The sequence below is a fragment of the Opisthorchis viverrini genome (genome assembly GCF_000715545.1).
Source record: "Opisthorchis viverrini unplaced genomic scaffold opera_v5_86, whole genome shotgun sequence".
NCBI lineage: Eukaryota > Metazoa > Platyhelminthes > Trematoda > Opisthorchiida > Opisthorchiidae > Opisthorchis > Opisthorchis viverrini.
In genome coordinates, this window is record NW_008751742.1 from 1,558,190 (window position 1) to 1,580,877 (window position 22,688).

The window sequence follows — 22,688 nt, forward strand, 5'->3', positions numbered from 1 at the left end:
AAGGGCCATTCTTACGAGACTAAAGGGTGAAAACACCTGTGATGTTTGTTGATCAGGTGTGAGTAGATCTGTCTGCAGAATTTGGCAAGTAGCCTGCAAAAATTCGGTCACCATGCTAGCGGACATCGTCACTGAGCAGCTGCATTGGCGTTTCCCTCACTTTTGCTTGTATTTGTACAGTTTTTAAAAAGTGGCTGGTTTTTTAAGGCAGCCTGGCATTTAATTTGGATGGCCATTTCAGGCTTTTTTGGCTTTGTGGTCCGATTATTTTGCAGCCGTTTGGTCCAATGAGTAATGCCATTTCACTAGTCCTGTTTTTTCAGGCGATCGGTCCATTCTGTTGTTTTAGTGCGTTGCGTTCCGGCCAGAGGAATCACACGAAAACTGGATGGCAAAAAGGAAAGGAACTATGGAAATAAAATTTCTTAAATGAACCAGAGAGACACAAGACAAGCGGACCACAAAGCCCAAAATAATCACTCAAAGTAAATGTCAGAAAATCTTCATCAACACTAATCATGTTGCAAATTTAAACCACTCTTTAGAAATTGTAAAAAAGCATGCAGAAGTGGGGAATAATCATGCAGATTCTCAATGACAATCTCTCGTCGTATAATGACACAACCTTTGCAGGCGATTTGGCAAGCTGGGAAGACAGAAAAATTCTTGCCTAACCAGCAACATTTTAACTCACAAAGTCACCAATATTATACATACTTCCAAATTCCTGTAATCCCATGAGTGAATTTTTGCCTTCTTCGTGACAAGAATGCAAAAGTGCTAGTCAAAATGTCATTCATCCACTTGCCAAAAGTATAAAAATAGTCAGCAATGCTTTCGCGAGAGAAAGAATAAAAAGCGTGACTGAAGTCTCACTTGACAAGATGACACTCAAACTCATAATTTTCCATGCGCGACATTTTCTCCTTCAGAGTTTTTACACTACTTGACAAATCTCGTCCTTTATTTCTTATTTGAGTTTTGTGATGTGCTGGTTAAATTCATTCAGCTTCAACTGATAACAATAGGGTTGTAATGAAAATCACTGGGGTTCAACAAATTGACCCCAATTCTGTGGCCTCTCTCGCCGGTGCCTCAGAAATATTTCACATCGTTGAGTTTGATGCTCACTATGCTACTGACGTCACCATCGAAATACATTACAACCTTTATTTGTAATGCACTATTCATCAGGTTGCTGAAACCTCGTCGACAGCCCATGAACAATTTTGCCCTTCTTGGGGCTCATCAGGTAGGCGCAGTCCCCTAGTTTCCGTCAACCTTATGTTCCAACTGAACCCAAATAGGACTGTTTCGAGAAACACACTCATTTGCAAATCAGCCTGGTTCTTCCAGAAACGCACCTGAAACCCAGCTGAATCTCTCGTTTGTGATGTTTCCAGGTTACTGAATGTGCTGCACCATTATAACCTATTTTCACTACTAGTTTCAGAAATCGGGAAGCCTCGGTATATGAATAGCAATGAAGTTTATGTTTCCAATACCTTCCCCGCAGAAATAAACGGGCTAAGACCAGTGTCACCAGTATATGCGAACGGGATATCTGTAAGGACGAAGGTAATAATGTTTCTGCCACAACCTGTGTGAATGCTTGAAGTACCTCAATAGTGTTCAACAAAATCGAGCTCAGCAGCCCACATTCTAACCCACTCTGGAAGACACAATTCGACGTTGCACTTCATTTTGTTGGTAACCAACCTGCCAAGAGATAAATCGTTACTGAAATCACCGTTGAAAAACAAGGAAAACAAAAACCGAATAACAATGTTTATGAAAATACTATTCAAGTCTTACTTACCTGAGTGCAGTCAATCAGCACGTTAGCTCCCAGCTTACTGAAAATTGAAATGCCGTGTAATGCGTAATGTGGTACTTCCTTTCGGCAGGCAAACACCAGTGAGTCAAAATTCTAACCTTTGAATAATCTCCAGCTGGATTTGCACGGCTCATTTGCATAGAGAAGAAGAAGAAAAACTGATTTCCTCCTTGTGAACATTTAAGAAAATTTATAGCTCTTCCAACGTCTATATTTTGTTAAGATGTGTGTGCTGATTGAAGATGAGCGCGCATATTTGAATCAGTAGAACTGTTGGCGAAGCGTGCCTTTTAAATTTAATGATGAAGGTAAAAGAGCTCATTAGAAGAGATGGACATGTAAATAGCTCGCTAGCTACCTATATGGATAAACATATAATTGACAATAGCATAGTAACGTTACAATGAGGACAAAGAATAATAAAGCCTCCTACCGAGTCTGTAGATAATTTTATACGTGATAGATTCTATACCCAACAATTCCTCGCCCTCCAACTGTCCTCAAAATACAACAGTTTGTAAATGAATATCACTCTGTTTTTAGATTTCCTCTCGGAATGATCAGCAGAGGAATACTTTTCATGGATCTTTGAATCTCCTGGCCGGTTTACCCAGTGATTGTAACCAAAATAGTATTCTGATTACAGTTCTTGCAGAACGTATCCAAACACACGTATAAATAACCTAGTTTGTTATTCTGAACTTATGTACCGTTTACGAATAAACAGAGTAGATGAAATCAACACAGGAAAGTATTTACGGTCTTTACGTTTTCTCGTATACTTTACCCTTGTCAGGTAATCAATAAGGCGCTTGGGTGTGGGTGTCACGTGGATACAAAGCCGAACACCGCCTTTGATTCTCTCTCAGAAATTCGTGCTCATGCTTTGATTACTTTGGTGGTATGGACAAGGGAGACGGTATCTTAGGCTTCTTTTAACTCGGTGATCTTAATATACTCATTCTTTCAAATCAGTTCTAAAATCACTTACCGAACACGTACAGGTCTACGTGGTACCCGCACAACCATAGTCGACCTGAGGGTGGACTTAACTATTCTCAGAGAGCCGGGTGAGCGATTCCTTTCAGTAACTTTCCCTATAAGCACAGTTATTGAGCGGTCAAATTTTATGAGGTCTTGGCTACAGCTGCAAAATCGTAATGTAGCGGCGTGGAGGAATGAGCCATTTGTTCATGGTTTCGAAAAACCACAACTCAGCTTAAAGGTGTATTGATATTACGAGGAGGGTAATAAAAAAACTTTGAAGTAGGTGCTGTGCCGTCCAAATCGCAAATGGTGTATATAACATAGACTATGGCACAACAGGTTGCGAAATTGTGGATTCGTTACCAGCCAGTTATGCCTGACTATTTATACCCTGCAAATTCAGGCAAAGGGTACCGTTTTTAACAGTTTGTGCAACCAATTTACTCTAAGGGGTTATAGTTGAGGTGAGACTCATTGATCGGATTAACATATTCACTTGGCCTCTCCAAAAAAGGGTGACAAACGGGCCAATTCCCACCAAATAACATAGAATAACGGAAATCGCTTTCTGGCGCCGCCAACATTGTTATCTAATTGGTTTCTTGCTGGGCAATTAACCATTTGGTGTCACAGAATGCCATCAGCCTGTCAACGTTTTGGGTGCACCTGCCACAGCAAGGGTCCATTTGTGGAAACCAATAAAACAGACATAATGAGATAATTTGGTAATCTATTTTTGTGGTAAAAGAACTTCCACATCTGATCATATTTAACATCGTTTTAAATGAAGCGATCACCTTAAATGAACACAGCTATGAGTGGGAGTTCAAACAAAAAGCTCACTGAAGTGGTGAAGAATGAACTGAACAGTAGTGTGCAAGTTTAAGCATGATTACCGTTTAGAGTGACCAGAAACCATTGTAAAACTTTTTCTAACCATACCAAGTCTAATGAATTTAATGTTTGTTTCCTTCGAAAAATGTGTTTTTGTGCAAATAGAGAAGTCGTTATTGCGGCAGAAACGTTGCCACCATTCAGTTACATCGACAGCATAAACCTGTAACTGCAATAGTAAACGTGCGATTATTATGACAGCATTCAACCAAAGTGAATGACCCACGCGTCAGGCCCAGCAGAATTGTGACACAGGCATAGATGCTTGTGTTTGTTTGAATGACATTTATTGATTACGCTGGGAAGCGCCATGCTACCCATTTTGCGTATACCACACATGGTCGCAATCTTTAGGCTTCTAGTTTGTGCGGCTTTGGGTTGCAGTTGAATATACTCGGGCATCTATTTTAGGTATGGTGTGTACGCACACATGGGTGAATAATCTGAAGCCAAAATAACATCAACTCATCTCAGCAAGTGACCAAGTTTTCTGGTCACTTTTCCCTATGTGACGTTATATTTTTGAGGAATAATTATCCAGAAACCCTGTCTTTGATGAAATGCCCCGCAATTGTGGTAAATAGTGGTCACACCCTAACCTGGAAAAGCAAACAGTGATTCCATTGGTTCGGCTGTTTAATTAATCATTCATAACTCCTGTGTACCCATCGTAAATATACTTTGGTCAGTGCGCTTGTGCCTGTGCAACATTGTGATGCCGCGCCGTCAAATTCGCCACAGTAGTTCAGAACGAAGCTACAACTAGCATACATACATGGTGTTTCATGCAGACATTAAATATATCTACTATACTTGACGCACGAAGAATGAAGCACATTTAAGGATAGGCTGATCAATTACCGTCAAAATGCTGCGTTTGCTTCAGTTTTCTATTTCTCTGCCATTCTATGGTTAACATGTCTTATCTGTCTATCCAGTTCATCCACACAAACCCGCACATTGTTCCTAATGTTGTTTTCTCCAGGCTGTCAACTAGGCATGTTTGTTATTACTCGGTATTCTCTTACCGATCCACCGATTATCTTCCCTTTTGATCTGTCAGCTTCAGTCTGGATTTACTGTCAGACTATTTAGCATTTGACCCAGTTGCTTTCGATGAATCCAATGGTTTGGAAGGCGAGCTACCTGTGGTTGAAACCCAGCCTTTGCAAATAGTATTTGAGAGTACAGGAGGATGGGATGTGAATGCAAAGAGCCCGGAGACAAGCACAACCTCACACGGCACTTCAGCAAGGCGTTGTGGATTCCGCACTGGTGAAAAATTTGTGTGCAATATTGCTATACGCAAAGAATATTTTGAAGTAAGTTCAACTTGTTGAACTATCCGGAGGGATGTTTTATTCGTACTCGTGTTCTTATTTCTCACAAATAAAGTGAGCAATAGATTCCGAATTCTAATGTTTTACTGTCAATGCAAGACTATCTTCAAGCAAGTGCGGTAATGGTCGTTGTACTACAGGAATACCAGCACGTGATAAAGTAAGCTTAAACTGCCGCTGCGCTCTACCTACATGCTGAGCAGAACAGTGGCGTTCGTCTTTTTTGAAATATACACATCTCTGTTCCTCGTGCCAGAGTGGGAGAATGTATTGGCTAGGCAGCTTTTTTATCCATTCATAAGTTGGGCCGCTATGATCATCACGGGTTACCCATCAAGTGAGTTTGGGCTCAAGCGGGTGAAATAGTTCAAAGCGCACGGACAACAGTCACACTATGACTCTATTAAGGATCAATTATGCTTTTTCGCTACGCATTGGCATTTATTTTGTTAGAGGAACATCCTCAAGTAAGCTATCGACTTTGGCTAACGGTGCTATCCGAAATAAGCAAAAACATTGTGTAAATGGCAAGAGTGATTTGAAGTTTGAAATTTTTGTCCCAGTTTACCAGTGAAGCTAACCCAAGCTGGAAAGCCAAGGAGCAATCTGCATCTTTCTCATTCACCGTGAACATCCAGCGGGGACAAATTTAGCCCAGAAATCAATAGCTCTTGGGCTAGTGGCTAAAGATTCACTGGTGATTGGATTCGGTATTAGCTGATACTTGAAAAGGAAATAGTTCTAGTATCCTCCGCTTGTATTGTTCATTCCAAGCAAGATGGTAATAACTGGTTCGCTGAATTACGAATTACGATACAGAAGGAATATGATGCACGTGCGGCTTTCCCCATTCCAAGCATATACAGTTTGAAATGTAATTGAACCTCGAGTCAGAGATTTAATAATGTGCGCAAAGTTTTCATGCATCCACCCAGCTCCCCTTTTTCCCCATAAACACTCGTCTAAGAGGCAATATTGACAGAAGATTTTTGTTGCAAGTGCAATAGTTCCGTTCTTTATGAAAAGTCAAAATCACAAAGCTTAATTTTAAACCGAGTATTTTTGGTTAACTATCACAAATGAGGCAAATCCTGTTATCGAGGCAACTATTTAGATAGATACTACCTAATCTGTAGATTATGGGTTCATAGAGAAAACGTCGGTGACTAGACGGTAAATATATGTAGTGAAACTACCCAACGTTTTGACAACCACCAATGGCTTTCATCGAGAAGCAAAAGGGAGAAATTAACCTGATCAGTGTGTTGAGCAAAGGACTGTTCAGTATAGTCATGTGTGCTGTGGTTGGTGTGAAAATCATTTGTCTTACCACTTGTGTGAGCTTGACTGTGCGCAAGTTCGACACCTGGTTTTAAAATGGACTTATTGTGCCTGTGGCATACCTCATGTGAAGAGATTTTGCATGGTGAGGTATAATGGGCCGAGCGGCAGATTACTCAACACTGTCGGACCTGGTAGCGCACAAAGCATGAAGTCACCGTTCTAGCACAGCACACCTATACATACAACACACTCTGTCCAAACAGCTCTGTATGTATAGAGGGGATGGTCATCAGGTTCAAAAGAGTCTGTCGTGCAAATCTGTATTTTCTGTAGTGTGCAGACCATTAAAAAAGGCACAAATGTTGAAGTTAGAGAACTTGCAAGAGATGTTTTGGATGTGCTTCTGGTGCGAGATCTTCACCAAGTCAGTTGGTCCAACCATATTTCTGTACTGTGTCGAGTGGCTGAGGTACATGTTGGATTACTAGATATTCCTTGTTTCTTTGGGTGTTTAGCATGAGTAGGCTGACTTTCGAATGAAGCTGTATTATACCAGATCTTATTCGCCTGGTGGCCGTGTACGAGTTACCACTTCCTTTTTGGTCGATGGGTGATCAGAATTAAAGCTTAAGTGGGGAGACGACAGAATTGGTCTTTGGTGTATTCTCGTTTCATAGTGATGATGGCTCCAAAGGGCTTTGGAGTAAAAAATGCACACAGCATATCTCTTTTGATCACAAGTGTGCCACCAGCGTGCCTCATACGGACTCTCGGTGGACTTTCATAATTTCCTAATGCTTAAGATTCAGGTCATGCGAAGTATGGTCCATGAAAACCCCATTAATCTTTTGGTTTACCCGGCTTGCAAATTTTAGCCCTTTGCCCCTTGACAAAGACATTCCCGGTGGTTGTGAAGTCAAACAATTTCCTCCAAGAAATTAGCTATGTAAATATATGTAGTCTACCTAATTTTTCACAAACAAGAACAGTTTAATCGTAAGTGAGGATAGTTAGCATCTTTTGATTGAGAGGCTGTTTGGTTGTATTTTCCCCTTGATTGGAAACCAAATGTGAGAGAACAAAGGCTGGTTTCACCAGAATGTCTTGCAATTTGCGGCTGTGTATATAATACTCGGATAATCTAATCGAACAACTTCATGATCATTGAGCACTGCACACATAAACGGGTGGAAAACCATCTCCTAATGCTTGGGGATCCTTGATAGTTGCACTTGTATTTCTGCAACCACTAGAGTGACCAAGCAAGGATGCTAGTTTGAGTGAAATTCCAACAGAAAGATTGATGTTTTTAGTTGGTTCATTATAGGCATATAACTCACCACGTATATTGTGGCGCAGCGTAAGAAGGGCCATGGAGTCCAGGGGACTAAACGTGTAACACCACGCGAGAAAGTTCATTAAGGAAAGATAGATTACGAGAACCTGTTTTTTGAAAAAATTGATACATCTCCTTCATCTTTTCCCACACGGTAATCGGTCCTACAGTATTGGCTTAATCAGTAGCAACAAGGTGAATATAAAGAGGAAAAATGAATATCTGCCCTTGTGACCAATAAACCTGACAACTAAGCTATCTCAAATTGGTGGAATTAGTGTCCCGGAGGCTTGAGAGTAAGAATGCCCGTGCAATAAGCAGTTTACTAAGACCACCGTGATCCTCATGGCTGATGACATATCGGTGAAGTTTTATAGTTAAACCGGGTCACAAGAATGTTTTTAAAATGCAACGTGTAGTATAGGACACAATGAATTTTATTCTCTCTGCACACCAATAATCCTGAAGAGAAAGTCTTGAAGTATTTTTAAGGATGGTATTACTTAAAATACAGTGGTTCACGCTCATTGTTAACTGTCTCAATTTGAGACATTCGGTTATTGTCATCGGATAGCCTGAAAATTACCTGTAAGTGCCGATTAGAGACGTCTCACTGAATCAGCATACTAGTCTGTTTCGAAAACACAAAACCATTTAAGGGCATTAGAAATAAATTTCTTACCAAGGATGACTCACATTCAACTGAAGATAGCCTGCCGACAGAAGTTCGCAAAACTTTGCAAATAAGATCGCAGGACTTCCCCCTAGAGATAGACGAAGTTTTCACATCATCGCAATGTGCACAAACTTCCCCAGGATGAATATTTTGGAGGTAACCAGTAGGCTGTTACTGACAGACATGACACTTAATGAAAGAAAAAATCTCTCGATGGATTAAATATTTGAGTTGTTTTTGAAACGGTTGTGTACTAACAAGAAAAAGTTTTTGCAATGGGATCTCAAATATCCCCGATTTTATTGAATATTTATAAAGAGGATTTCGAAAAATGGTCGTGACCGAAACTCATCATCTACTGAGAATCTTTTCGCGGTATGTTGATGCCACCTTGTTGCGATGGAGTTAACAATTTCTACGACTATCTCAATAGTTTGAATTCAACAGACAACATAATACGCCGGTGGACCCCAGTTCAATTACGTGATAATGGTTTGCTGGCAACGTGAGAGTGATCTGGGACCTTTGATTTAGTAGGCCACTTAAAGTACAGGAGTTCAAGTTTTCACAGGTGAATTAGGCGGAAGCGATCAAAACTTTTTGACCTTTTGCATACGAGCTCTTGAGCAAATTCAGTTTGCTTTATACATCTCAAGGGTAGTGGCTACGCTGAATGGGCCGATAACTTAGTGACCTCTGGCTTAAAAACCATTTAAAACAGACTGGCTTGATTTTTGGGTTCCGTTCATTAACTACACCATTCCTGGTAAAAGTTGCTGCTTGGCTAAAACAAAACACATCGTTCTTCGAAGGGCTACTAAAACATAATATGGCGTTTTATAATGGGGATTCTTGTGGTAATTTTTAGCATCTCATGAATAAGAGAAACACTATTAGATTTACTGTCAGATCTATAGAAAAGACTGGCTAACAGATCTGGTAGCATGCCATGTTCTCAACAAGATATCACTAGCCAGCTTCTGCGACGTAAACTCTGGCAGAAAGCTGCTGCCGACTGCAGACAAACATTGCGTTCAGTAGTAAAAATAACAAGCTAATTACATACTTCCGTGTTAAGAGGGCTGATACACAGACAACAGTGACAGATCCTCGCAGCTGGAATTCACGAAATTTTCCTCGGAACAATATGTCTGCTGAACTGTAGGTCGCAGAGACAATCCTGCGCAAATGTACAAACAGTTAACATAATCGTCGTCTCAGCCTGGTTTGTGTTCACAGGCGAAATTAAACGTAAGCAAAACTACAATTTAATGCCTTTTACCACCTTCACTGTTTGGTGATTACAAAAATTATCAAAACACTTGCATCAGCAAAGCAACAGAAGCTGGCAATTCTGTAAAGAGGCGGTAAACAAGTTCACAGCTTTTCGTTTCCTAGACTCACAGTAAAATAAAGGCAGCGTGGAAAATCCCTATTTGAATGCTACGATTCAAAGTTTGACCGAACACCGTAGGCTTGTGGGCTCCTTTATTCAGTTGTTTTTTTGGGATAGTTTGCAAACCATTCGCTGTATCGGTGAAGGTTGCTCAATGACGTGTGAAGGGTGCATATTAACTAAATACGGAATTACAAAGACCTATCTACAGAATCTTTGTTTATACTTTAATGGTCTTACACAGTAAATCGGTTAGGCGATGCAACCGGAAAGGTAGGGGATAAGTTTATATAGTGGATAAGTATGGGATATTACGGGATAAGTATATCACAGAAGAGACTTAGAAACATGCACCAGAGCAGTTGCCACAGATAGATCTTTGCTACTTTTGCGGTGCAGTAGCTCGATTTTAATGCTTTTAATCAAATGGTGGACTTATGCGCCTCAAAATATCTGATTTTAAGGCTGTACTTCCAAATGGGCCTGTGATAAGCACTTATTTAGTCGCACTCCAAACAATCGATTGATTTAGATTTCGTGAACAGACAAACGAACACATCTTAGCTGGAGGGTACATTTTTGTTGGTGGTGCTGTCGTTTCTCGTATGAAGCCATTTTGTTTGATCCTTCGTTCATGCAGTCACACAAGTCCCGAATTATTCGGGCTCAATTTCGCTGTTACTAGGGAGAAAAACACACACCAAGAACACCGTCTCACCAGTTTTGCAGAACTATTTATCCCCAACGAGTGTGATTCGTTTTTTCAACGATATGTTTCCGTCGGTGTGCAGAATTTCCGTTAAAATGAAAAAATTCATGGATTCTGAAAAGCCTGCTACGCACACCCATCTACGCAAATTTTTTTCCGCTTTTGTACTACTCTTCGACTGATGATCAAACGGTTTCAACAAAAGTATAAATCTCAACGAAAAACCCAGCCGCAGGATTCAAAACCTAAGCTGCAATCCCCTTCTAAATTAGAATGTCTGTTGGTGGGATCAAAGGAATCTGGTTCTTTAGAATGTCCGATTGATTTTTAGATTGAATAGCCCTGCCAAATGATTAGCAGCATAATAAAATACCTCGACTCACTTCTCACTGCCATGGACATACGCTAGTGCATGTCCAGCCTGCTCAGATTACAACAACGAAAATTCGTCATCATTCTAAGGATTACCGTTATCGAGGATTTTGCTGCGCTCATGAAATATAGGATATCCTGTCTTTCAACTAGGAACCATTGTCCATCCAGCTGGACGGTAATCACCCAAATCTGGCGAGTTTTACTAGGGAACACACCAAGAACACCGTCTCACCAGTTTTGCAGAACTATTTATCCCCAACGAGTGTGATTCGTTTTTTCAACGATATGTTTCCGTCGGTGTGCAGAATTTCCGTTAAAATGAAAAAATTCATGGATTCTGAAAAGCCTGCTACGCACACCCATCTACGCAAATTTTTTTCCGCTTTTGTACTACTCTTCGACTGATGATCAAACGGTTTCAACAAAAGTATAAATCTCAACGAAAAACCCAGCCGCAGGATTCAAAACCTAAGCTGCAATCCCCTTCTAAATTAGAATGTCTGTTGGTGGGATCAAAGGAATCTGGTTCTTTAGAATGTCCGATTGATTTTTAGATTGAATAGCCCTGCCAAATGATTAGCAGCATAATAAAATACCTCGACTCACTTCTCACTGCCATGGACATACGCTAGTGCATGTCCAGCCTGCTCAGATTACAACAACGAAAATTCGTCATCATTCTAAGGATTACCGTTATCGAGGATTTTGCTGCGCTCATGAAATATAGGATATCCTGTCTTTCAACTAGGAACCATTGTCCATCCAGCTGGACGGTAATCACCCAAATCTGGCGAGTTTAGTCGAACGAGGCTTCACCGTTCACATTTTTGAAGTTAATGGTTTTCCCCTGTGACCCAAAAGCTAAAGGTACATCTTGCTTGGCATCAGTTATATTTCATATGAAGAATTCCTGCAGACAGGTGTGCGAAAACTTATCACCTAGCTATCTTGATTAAGCATAACCAGAACTGAAATCTCTCATTTAAGAACAAGCTCCCGGCCACTTTGTAGCTGTATGGTTTAGTTTATTCTGAGAACCTTCAGTACAAATCCGTAGTGCCAATTTCCTATTAAGATTATTTGTTATGGCCTGCGGCTGTGCGTGGGTTGTTGCTTTCAATACAGTTGGATTTCTTTGCTGCAGAACACGCTATTGATTGAATCGATACAAATTCATTTCCATACGGCATTCGCCATTTTAAAACACTGTTAACGCACACCACCGCACTGTATGTAGGCAGGACGCTAATGGAATAAATTATCCAAAGTTGCACGACTGAGTTCCACCTAAAGTTTACGAAATGCCTTTAGAACTTAGCAATATGTTCTAATCAATACTAATCGTCAAATCAATCCGCTTCCTGAATTTTCAGTTTTTCATAATGACGTTTGTCACCACAGTGAATATGAAGACACTAGGCAAGTTATCCAAATTCCGGGTGTTTATGGAAGAAGTTCGTTCGAGGGGCCAACAAAGACGTCGGGTGTTGAAAGCCAAAATTCCACTTAGTGGATACTTACACTAACCGATCTTGTGTCTTCTGTATGTCCGACGAGCTTCTTAACTCATCACTTGGGAACAGGCATGATCTTTCAAGGTGACAGCCGCTAACTACCCACCAGTGTTCGGACGGTTTTCAAGTCAACATCCAGTTGAAACCAAATGCCACACTCATAAGAGAACATTGGCCTGGAAAAAAACTACTGTAAGGTTTTGTGAGCTTTGTGAAAGACAGTGAACTACATCTGAAAAAAGAGCTTGGTGCAGGCATATTTATCCTCAAGATGACGAGATTATCTGCCTACAAATAAACCAATATATAAACAGGCTTTGTAGTCGCCTTGGCGATCTCTCCAAAGGTGTAGAGTGCCATGGAACTGTTTGTTATTGTCTAGAATCACAAAAATGGAACTTCTACAAAATTGTACGTTTGGTATTTGTTGAACTATTTTCTTTACGCTTTAAGTACAGTGTTTACTTCCAAGTTATAACCTGCTACTTGCAACATCTCACATTCGCAAACCAAAGTGATGTAGTTTGACCTACTACGTACATTTATCTGCTAAACTTCGTCGACTTTGCCAAGTATAACTTAAAAGACCGCCTTCGGAGCAATCATTGTGTAACATCACCTTTAGTCTTTCTGTCAGGCTATTCTGCTTATCAAAGTATCATGGATTTGTCCTGAGACTCCGTGTGTTTGGGTTACCCTTATCCATAGGCACGAAAAGTGACATTGTACAATGTTAGAAACTCCAGCTTAACCCAGCACACTGACAAAAACGAGTGGAAATACCCTGTTTCGAGGATCCTTGTAATTAGAACAGCCGATAATAATCAATCAGGTGGGGCTTTTTCTGGATGATATCTTCTCTTGATTGGGATAGTTGTGGTAAGAAAATGGTGTCACGCTGGAAATTAAGTGATCCACCAATAAGAAGTGAGTAAAGCGTAAACTTAAAAACCATCAGTACTTTTGCAAACAAATTTCCTCGCCAAAATATATATTTTTACCTAAGTACTGATAAGAATGACAAAAATATGAATATTTTTACGTCTTGATTTCAATGATGGTCCCATAAAATTACTGACAAATCAAATACTCCCGAATCCTGATAAACAGCTATTTGAAATTCAATAGGTGTATGCACTTCTTTTTTCGGATTGCCTGGAACGAACTGATGTTACTCAAAATAGCAAAACAACTGCAGTTTGCACAGACCACTTATCCAATAATCCAATATTGATCGGCCTTTTGAATATATCTTCAGCTATAATGCTACCTTTTGAAAGTTCATTACCTAAAATTGATTTTTAGGTTAATCCCCAAATATCTGTCCAGAAGGGAAAAACCGTAATCTAATTTTCACACTGCTTTGTCGTCGAAAGCCGAATTCTACGATGGGATGTTAGGGAATATAGAAAAACTATAACTAATTCCTTCAGATTTATATGTGACTTCAGCTTAAAAAAGTTTGACCGGGTTGATCAGGTTGACAACCAAACATCTAAATTTTTCCAACAGTCGAAGTTGTACGTACATCTTATGAACGGAGTATTTCGCGAACCTGATCATACTTCATGGATGGTACATTTTTTGTGTAATTTATTATTTACGAGCTGTGTTCCTTAGTACATTCGCTACCCATGGTGAACCAATTCAAAATTTCATTCGCATCTCAGCTTTAAAATTATGAACGCAAAAATCCAGAATTTGACGTCTTGGTCCCTGACCTAGAAGTTACCAGCTTAATACAAATTCTACACCGCGCCTGTCTTTATATCGATAATGTCAGCTGCTTTACACTACTGAATCATAAGTATCCTCTGTTGGAACCAATTTTCTGAATTTTTATCATGCGTAAAGTAGTGACAACACATCACCCGTATTCTAAATTTCTGTTTGTCTTTCTGAAATAGTGTTGGTCTGTAACTATATACATTTAATTTATTCGAACCATAGTGGTGTGTAAAATTGTCCACAAGTATGTAGAAAAATAAATGAAGGCTTTAACATAGTGAGATGGGAAACATATCAAACCCAAGTGGGAACAGTATCATGATATTTTTCCCCGAACGACTACAAGAGACAAAAACTATAGAATATGAGGACAATTTGTTGAACAGCCTTTTCAGCAACATAAAACATCACCTAACAGACAAAATTACAGATCAACATTTGCAGTTAACCGTACGGTTAGAACAGAAAGGTACAAGTTGTACCACTGAGTCACATGAGTCATAGTAGACGCGACGTTAGCAATACGTTGACTGTAATCACGGAGTCATTAACGTCTCCAGGAAGCTTGAAAACCCTGATATCTCTCTTGCACTGAAAACTCTGGAAACTTAGAAAATGTCAACCTGGTGGCAACCACAGACCAGGTATTTTACTCAAAACTGAATACATCATTACTGGTCGTTTCAAAGTATTCATAATGTACTTGCTTTTATGTCCCACCCAGCCCACATAACTCTGCCGTAAATTGCGCGCCTCACCGCAAAATCTTGCATTTTGGAATTTTACTGGTAATGTTTTTCTAATTTGCCAACTACGATAAATGGACCAATGGTCATGATAGTTCCACTATCGCTTTGTAAGCTCGTTTGCTGGATGCTAATGTGGCGGCTACTTTGAGTGTAAAGGACGTTCAAATGGTACCACCTTGCACAAACTGTCTTCAAACATCAACATTCAGAATCAATAATAAAATCACGTGTGTGTCACTTATGAAATGCGGATCGAACTGTAGACAATTCAGTGTGAACTTGAAATAAAACAACGTATCGAAAATCAATAGAATACTCGATGTGGAACTACTGACTAAGTTTTTCCACTCACGTTGTGAGGTTGTAGTGATACTGCAGCTAAATGATTTCTGACAATTTCTCCGGGTTATTCTGTTCTTTGGACCAATTTATGTTCGAAAGTACGAGATACCAGATCGATTGGCGCCACCAGGTTGGTTAACCATCACATACAACATTGATCATGGTGGAAGCTGTTTCACGCGCAACGAATCTTTCGGTGAGATTCTTGGTTAATAAAAAATATCTTTCGTATCTTTAGAAAAATTCGTAGACTTTTCCTCTTAAATATGGAATATGATGTGAACATTTTGGCACAGATCATTTCGGGAGTGTATTGTATTAGCCCTCTTGCTTTTACACATCAAATTTGAATTATTTTATTGGATTCTATGTTCCAGATAAGTGCAAACCTTTTTGTGACTAAACTGTTTAATAAAGTAATTTTCGTTCCCTCAGTTAAGATTCTTTTTCGTGTAAAATTCACCAACAGGAATATGCAAGTCTCTCAACAACACCACCAAACATTTTGCGTTGTGATCCTGGGTAAGCAAAAAAAGAACACCGGTGAATTGAGTTAACTGAAGCTATACTTCAAAAAGGAACTTTGATTTTAGAGGAATTCCCATGGTTGGTTTCATTTGAAAGTTTTTAGATGAACTTTACCCTTTCAAGTCCTCCAAATAAACTCTTCTAAATTTTGGACAACACAGACTACAGTGTTCCACCATACTTGGGGCTCGCTGGGTAGCCGTTTCTTGATTCGAACAAAGTGTAACCTGCTCACTATCATGAAAGCTGTACAGTTTGTGGAAACAAATTTGTAAGAAAAAATCTCGCTAGCAGAAACAAACAGACTCATAATGGAAGTTTTGGAACGAGATTACAATGGAAAAATAAAGTGCATGAAACAAACTAAAAAGTAGACTGAAAAAGCATGAATACACATGGATTATGAGAACTAAATGATAAACAACGAAGCCAACTGGAAATGCCAATTTTGAATCACCGGATAAACGCATACTTCGATTCTTCGTGTATCTGATGGCCTAGTTCGAAATATGCATCACATATTTGAAGAGGTTTTTCAACTTTAACTAGTTGTTCGTTTATTATTGACTGAGCAAGTTCGCTATGGAATGTATCGTTCAGGGTAGTTTGAATTAAAACCATCAGCGCTTTGAAATTTTCAAGCCTAACTGTGATTTGCATCTGGTATTTCGTTATGTTTGTAGGATGCACGGAAAATTTATTCATTCGTACATAATATGTCTGGTTCTTTGACGAATTCAACATCAGCTTGGCAATAAAATCATTCACGTGTTCTTGTACACTTAGTTATCCTGTTGGTGTTTATTCCGTTTTAGTGCTTTCAGCTTCAACTTACCGAATTCAAGCATTAGATTGAGTCGCAAATTTCATTAGAACAAGGTATCCGTGTTTTCAAAGATGGGCTAAGTACACAATGGAAGGTCACTTCTAAAGCTCACATGAAAGAGCTATAAGTGATCACAGGCAGCACAAAATATTGCAGATATAATGAGGGTGTAGGAAAATATTAGTTCGAATAGTGCGACATCCTCCAACACAGTACATTTTCCTTAAATTTCGTGCCATATGTTTTGGCAGTTGTTGAGAGCTTGTCTATCTTATTCTCTGGAAGCTTCAAAATCAATCCCAAAACCCGAACGGTTTGGCACTGCTCAAAAATGATAACCATAGAAAATTAATTTTCGCGTTTACTACCTACATTATCGCTTCGAAAAACTATTGGATAAGACCAAGCATCAATGATTTGCTGCTCAGTAATGATAAAAATACTATAGAACAGGATGCGTTGGACCACAACAGCACTAGAAATCTAAAAAAAACTATAATAAATAGGTAGTTTGTTACAGACAATCTGCGTACAGCCAGATATCTTGCTACTGTCAATTGTCGGCTAACGATGCAGACCAAGATGAATATGACCGACGTTATAGGAGATAGTCGGGTAACATTGATCGAACAAAGAGTTTAGAATATCTTTGTGGTTGTTGATTAGAGGAGGTGATGGGATTTTCAATAGATATTTCGCCCTGTCCAGTCTGTTGAGAAAGGCTGAGAAGCTTTGCACATCTGTTCTATACTGATTGGAGTTATCATCAATGTTTCTTCAATAGTATGTCTCGCCCTTTCAGCATAGACTGACTTTGTTGAGTGGGCAAAATCCTAATTGCTGAGTAGACTGGTGTCTGATTGGACATTCCTCTATAACGAGCGCAGCTACCTCATTTATTACTTGTCGATAGCTACTTTGAAACAGTTCAGACAGGAAGGATGAGCTTCAGTCACATTATTTTTATAGCTGCTTATGTATGCAACATTTCATTAAATCGAACAAAAATTCTACAACCATGTATAATGTGGATCGCTCATCAAGCGAGCGTTTCGTCTCAATGCTGCCCTTTAATGTTACTCGGACAAATAGAGCTGCCGTAGCGTAATCGTCCGCACGAGTGCGTGCATTATTTGTACTCGCCAAAAGGATTAAACAGGCTAACGGCTAACTACCATTTTAAGGTTGTTTCTCAAAGGGCCATTGGTGTATACAGCTAAGAAATTTAATTTACCTGAAAGACGTTTAATCCGCGCGTCCATCTTCTTACGGAAATGAACCCAAAACGTAGCCCACGTATTCAAACCTTCTCGCCCACTTGATGAGTCGTAATAAGAAATTAGACGCTGAAGGGCATAATTAATAAACTTGTACCAGAAGTTCATTGGAATTTTCGTTGGTGATGCAGCTTCCTTGCTTAAGCCTTACAAATCTGTCTGACGAACACTTCATCCAGTGTTCCATTCAGCAAATCCAGGATTGAGGCAGCAATTTGTAAAATAATATGCAAGTCCCTTTTCTCAAGCCCGTATTGATGACTTTCCTATTCTTCTTGTGCTCAACAACCGAGCACTATTTGGTCTACGCTACACAAACTCTGTCCAATATTCTGCAGCAAGAATAAGTCGGTGAAATCACTGCAACATCAATATCAAAACCTGTTCAGGTAATTAGTTTCCCATGTTCCATGTAGTCTGGTTCATTGCTTATTTGCACTTTGCCTATATCCTATAGGTTGACAACTGTTTCAAATACCCCTCCAGAACACATCACATCTAGAAAACCTCAACCCCATCATAAGAGAGACATCCAGCTGGGATTCGAATAAGTATTGTTAAACCCATCTCGTGTGTAGTCTATTGTTTGTCGCGGGAAACCTAAACTAGTTTTCCCCTCCTCAGCAGTAAGGCTTATACACAAATGTACTTCATCATTTCTGCAGTGTTATGCCTTGATCTGCTAATCTGTAATAATTAATCTTGTCAGATTTCATTAAAAGCTGCCCTCATTCTCCGGGAAACATTTGCACTGGTAGAGTTCATGAAACAGACTGACCTGAGCTTCCAATACATCTTATTGACAGGGGAGCAAGTTAAAGAATTCATCTTTTTAGTCCAAAACAGATATTAAGATATGATAACAGAAATATTAAAAAGAACAACAAATAAGACCGATGACGTGGTTTGAACGGTGAGCCAAAATTTATTACGGATTTGACCACGATTGTCTTTAGATTTTCTCAAACATAACCTGATAAATGTCAGTCTATGGGATTGACGCCTTACAACTAACAGTAATAGGGCAATGGTTGCCAAACTATTGCTCAGCCAGATCCTCTCTTCTTTGGTAATTATAACGATTATAACCGACATGTAACGAAATATATCATCACCAATTAAAATCTCCTCCATTTTCATTTGGTTCACCCCTAGCCTAAGTTAAACCAGAGGTGAAAACTAACGTATGCAATAGGCTCAGTAACCACCCGCTCAATATAAAGCAAACGCAAAACCAAGCAGCGTAGGTTGGCCTTGGATATATGTTCTACACCAACGTCTAACTCATTCGTAAAGTATACTTCCGGTCTGCCAGACAAGAATATAGAGAATCTTTTCGAAAATTGGGCACGCACATGTGGATCAGATCAGCTTTTCACGGTGATTTGAAAGTTGGATAGTTGACAAATCCCTTTTTGGTTCATGGAAATTTTTTACCATAAATATGACTAACTTGTTTGCAAGTCGTTTATTTATGCGTTTTTGCTTAAAGCAAATCAGTTGTGGGTCCCGGATAATTTCAGAGCCATCTGTCATCCTTCTGTAGAGTTCCTGAAATTCGACCTTAATGTTGAATTCGAAATTTCAACATCTGTGTCAAGAAAGCCCTTTGTCCTGAAGGCCCCTAACTTAGCGACAATCGGATCCGTTAAAACAGCGTACATATGACATTTCTTATCCACCTTGAACAACTTATAGCTACCAAAAATACACCTTCGCCAAAACGTCCTTAAGTGCATACCTCTTAACCCCCCGCCGGTTCAATTGTTTCATTTATTACGTAAACGGATTCTTCCATAAACGGTTTTTCGACTCCCTCCCTCTATCGTACAATTTGTTTCTTTATTACGTAAACGGATTCTTCCATAAACGGTTTTTCGACTCCCTCCCTCTATCGTACCACTACAAACATTATATTTTGTTCGACAGCATAAACTTTATCGCTGATGGTTTCAGTGCAAGAGACTTAATCTAATAGATAATCTATCTACTCATAAGAGGTAGCTAGTAGCTGGACATCCGTGGATTTTTTCTTTGTGAACCCAAATTCCAGACAGTTCTGTTGATGTGACTCGCCGTTATGTGCATTCAGATACCGACGTGCAGGTCGCGTATGGTTCCTAGGCACAGAAGTATTATCTACATCTAGGTTAACTTAACACACTTTATTCGCATTTATGACCGCTTTGGTATGCGATCTCTGAGCAACCACAATGTAATCAGTGACCTCGTGATTTATGTTGTTAGGCTAATATCTTCTGACAGCCTATCCGATACACTTGTTGCATGAATCAATACTTGGGTCAATGTTAGTCAAAAATTCTATGCGACATAGCCGCGTCAACCTAAGCCACTTCATAAAACGTGACTAAGTCACTTGGTGGCTATTTCACTGGTCTGTCTATCCAAAGACAGTGCAGCCTCTCGTTTAAAATCTGATGTATTGCAACATAGTGTTTCCTTCACTCCGGTGTCAACTACTAAAGTAAGCGACCCCAGTATTTGTATAATTTTTTTGTTCATCTGATTGGCATTCTCAAAGCTATCTCAATTTTGTCTACTATCTAGCATTATTCCAGTAAACCTGAAAACATGCTCAGTTTCAAATAAATATACCCATATAAATATTGCGGAAGTGTCTCCATTTCTACAGAAGGTCCGTAGTCCTGTGTGTCCATTGTTTCACATTTTCGGCAAAATTGTTAGCCAAAACTAAGTAAGGTTCGTTATCTTCGTGGCGATGTTTATCTCAGCCAAAAGAGATTTTTTGGCTTCAATACTCACCAATCTTGCCGTTAAATCCCGTTTGAGGAATCGAGTTTTGTCATTTCATACCTCCATCTCTCTATAAGTGAAAGAGCCAGTGATTGTTTTTTAATGGATAGGAGGCTGCATGACATTTGATCAAACAAATCAATAATATCACCCACTTCGGATTATTCTGGTAAATCGCCAAATACTATTTGCAAAAACACAATCCGGTCGTGTGCAGTTTCGACCTATACCCCCTGAAGGGCAGCAAAACAGTGGACAATTTTGATTACCATAGACCCATTAGATAGTACAATTTTGTAAAGTGCACTACTCTTTGGAAGTTCAACGGATGTAATACAAACCACACTTCGTCACCTCCTTACAACAGTGTTCTGTTAGGAGGAGTGTTTCCACGACACTGGTGCAGCAGCAGTTCCATGATAAGAAAGTGCTGTCCTTCAACCTACCTGAACTTTCTTGAGTGTTAACTGACCAGTCATCTCACATTCCGGGAAAACAAGGTGGTTTTGGTGTAGATAAGAATAATTGATATGCTGAAAGTTTAAAGGCGTATCGAATAATACGAAGAAACTCTGATCTCCAACTTCAGGCGAATGGGTTTATCGGGAATGCGTATTACACAATACAGTTATACAACACACAGCATAAAACATCTGCTTTTGAAAGAGTTTGTGGTACATTGGTATAATACTAGTTTTCACAGATATTTTAAGAAGGCTAACGGGATGAATCATGAGCGCCTCATTCGAGTTTGAATATTTGACCCAGTTGCTACTCAAAAATTTTTCCGACTAAAAGCACTCAGTTTGCAATAATGTAGAGTGTAATGCTTTCTGTTTGAAGTCTATCATTGGGAGTTCACTGCGGTGATCCACAAATATGTTCGTTTGGAAACAAGAGGGGTCTGTGAACCGTGGAACGGCAACTGTGTCAGGTAAGATTTGGCTGACATGATGTTGCTTCTGATGAGGTATAAAAAGCAGCAGACCGAAAACGATATCTATGGGGGAATAGAAACTTTGGCCCTGATTAACGTTTGAAGAAACGGACAGCTATGCAGCCGATAAAGTGACCACCCAATAGTTGATGCTTTCTACATAGTATGAAAAAAACAGAACAAAGTTAAAAGGGTGATGGTTAGAATAATTTTAACGGGTTGCTAAACACATGAGTGTGTCTGTCTACGACAATCGGAATTGTGCGTTTTTTCATCCTTACATATCACAGGCAGCTATGCCATAAGACCCAGTTCGCCTACTCTTATAAAGTTTAAATTGTACACAGCAAACTCCACAGTTCTTACAAACCTCTTAAGTACCCACAAATGATGCAAAACCTTTAGATTCCTTAGATATGAATCTATGGTGTGATTCAAGCCATCCTAGAATCTTACCAGGCTCAAATTAGTTTCAAGCTGCAGTCAGATGAATGTACGAGAATTCGCGCGAAATTACGGCGGGTACTTGGTCAATTTTCCAAAGAGCACATGGCTATATGAAGCTTTTCAACCTGTGTGAGGTTGTGCGTATAAAGCCTTAGCGTTCTGGTCACCTCGTCGGCGGATTTGGCACCTTTGCCATGTGATTAAACACATTGATCAAACAAATTACCTTCTAACTTTCCCTGGTTGTCAATACGATGCCAGCTAGACTGGGCTTGCTTGATGAGCCACTGTAATGTGGGAAGTAGAACTGTCATCCATCTCGACACTTGTTCATTAGTGAGTGTCAACTGGGACAATTCGTAAAGCGATGTGGTCATGCAAACACAAAGTGTTTATCTTAGTCACTGGTTGAGTGATCTCCTTAAAGGTGAAGTGTTTTTACTCACGTGATTTATGCAAAACTGTATATTTAGTGCTTTAAATGGAATGGGACCGGAAAGAACCAAGTCCTGAAGTAAATATTTGTTATTGTTTGCACATCTTGTTTTGCACAGGGTTATGCAACACAGACCATAATTTTCTCACGAAGTCCCCGGAAAGCCTATCGTTTAAATTCACAGAATGCAGTAAGTATATTACTGCAGTAAAGGTCTGTTGAGACTGCTGCCGGACGTTCCTGTATATTCATCATCAGCTATCCGGTATTGATATATATATATATATATATATAT

General features: G+C 39.6%; 1 protein-coding gene across 1 annotated transcript in view; it reads left to right on the forward strand.

Annotated features, from left to right (window-relative positions):
* The window catches only part of T265_04918 (hypothetical protein), a gene marked incomplete at both ends in the record, with an annotated part of 47,556 nt that overhangs the window by 17,607 nt on the left and 7,261 nt on the right, over nt 1–22,688 (forward strand). The window contains one exon of the mRNA XM_009169778.1: nt 4,782–5,040. Within this exon, the coding sequence (XP_009168042.1) occupies nt 4,782–5,040 (259 nt within the window). The remainder of the gene's footprint in view (nt 1–4,781; nt 5,041–22,688) is intronic.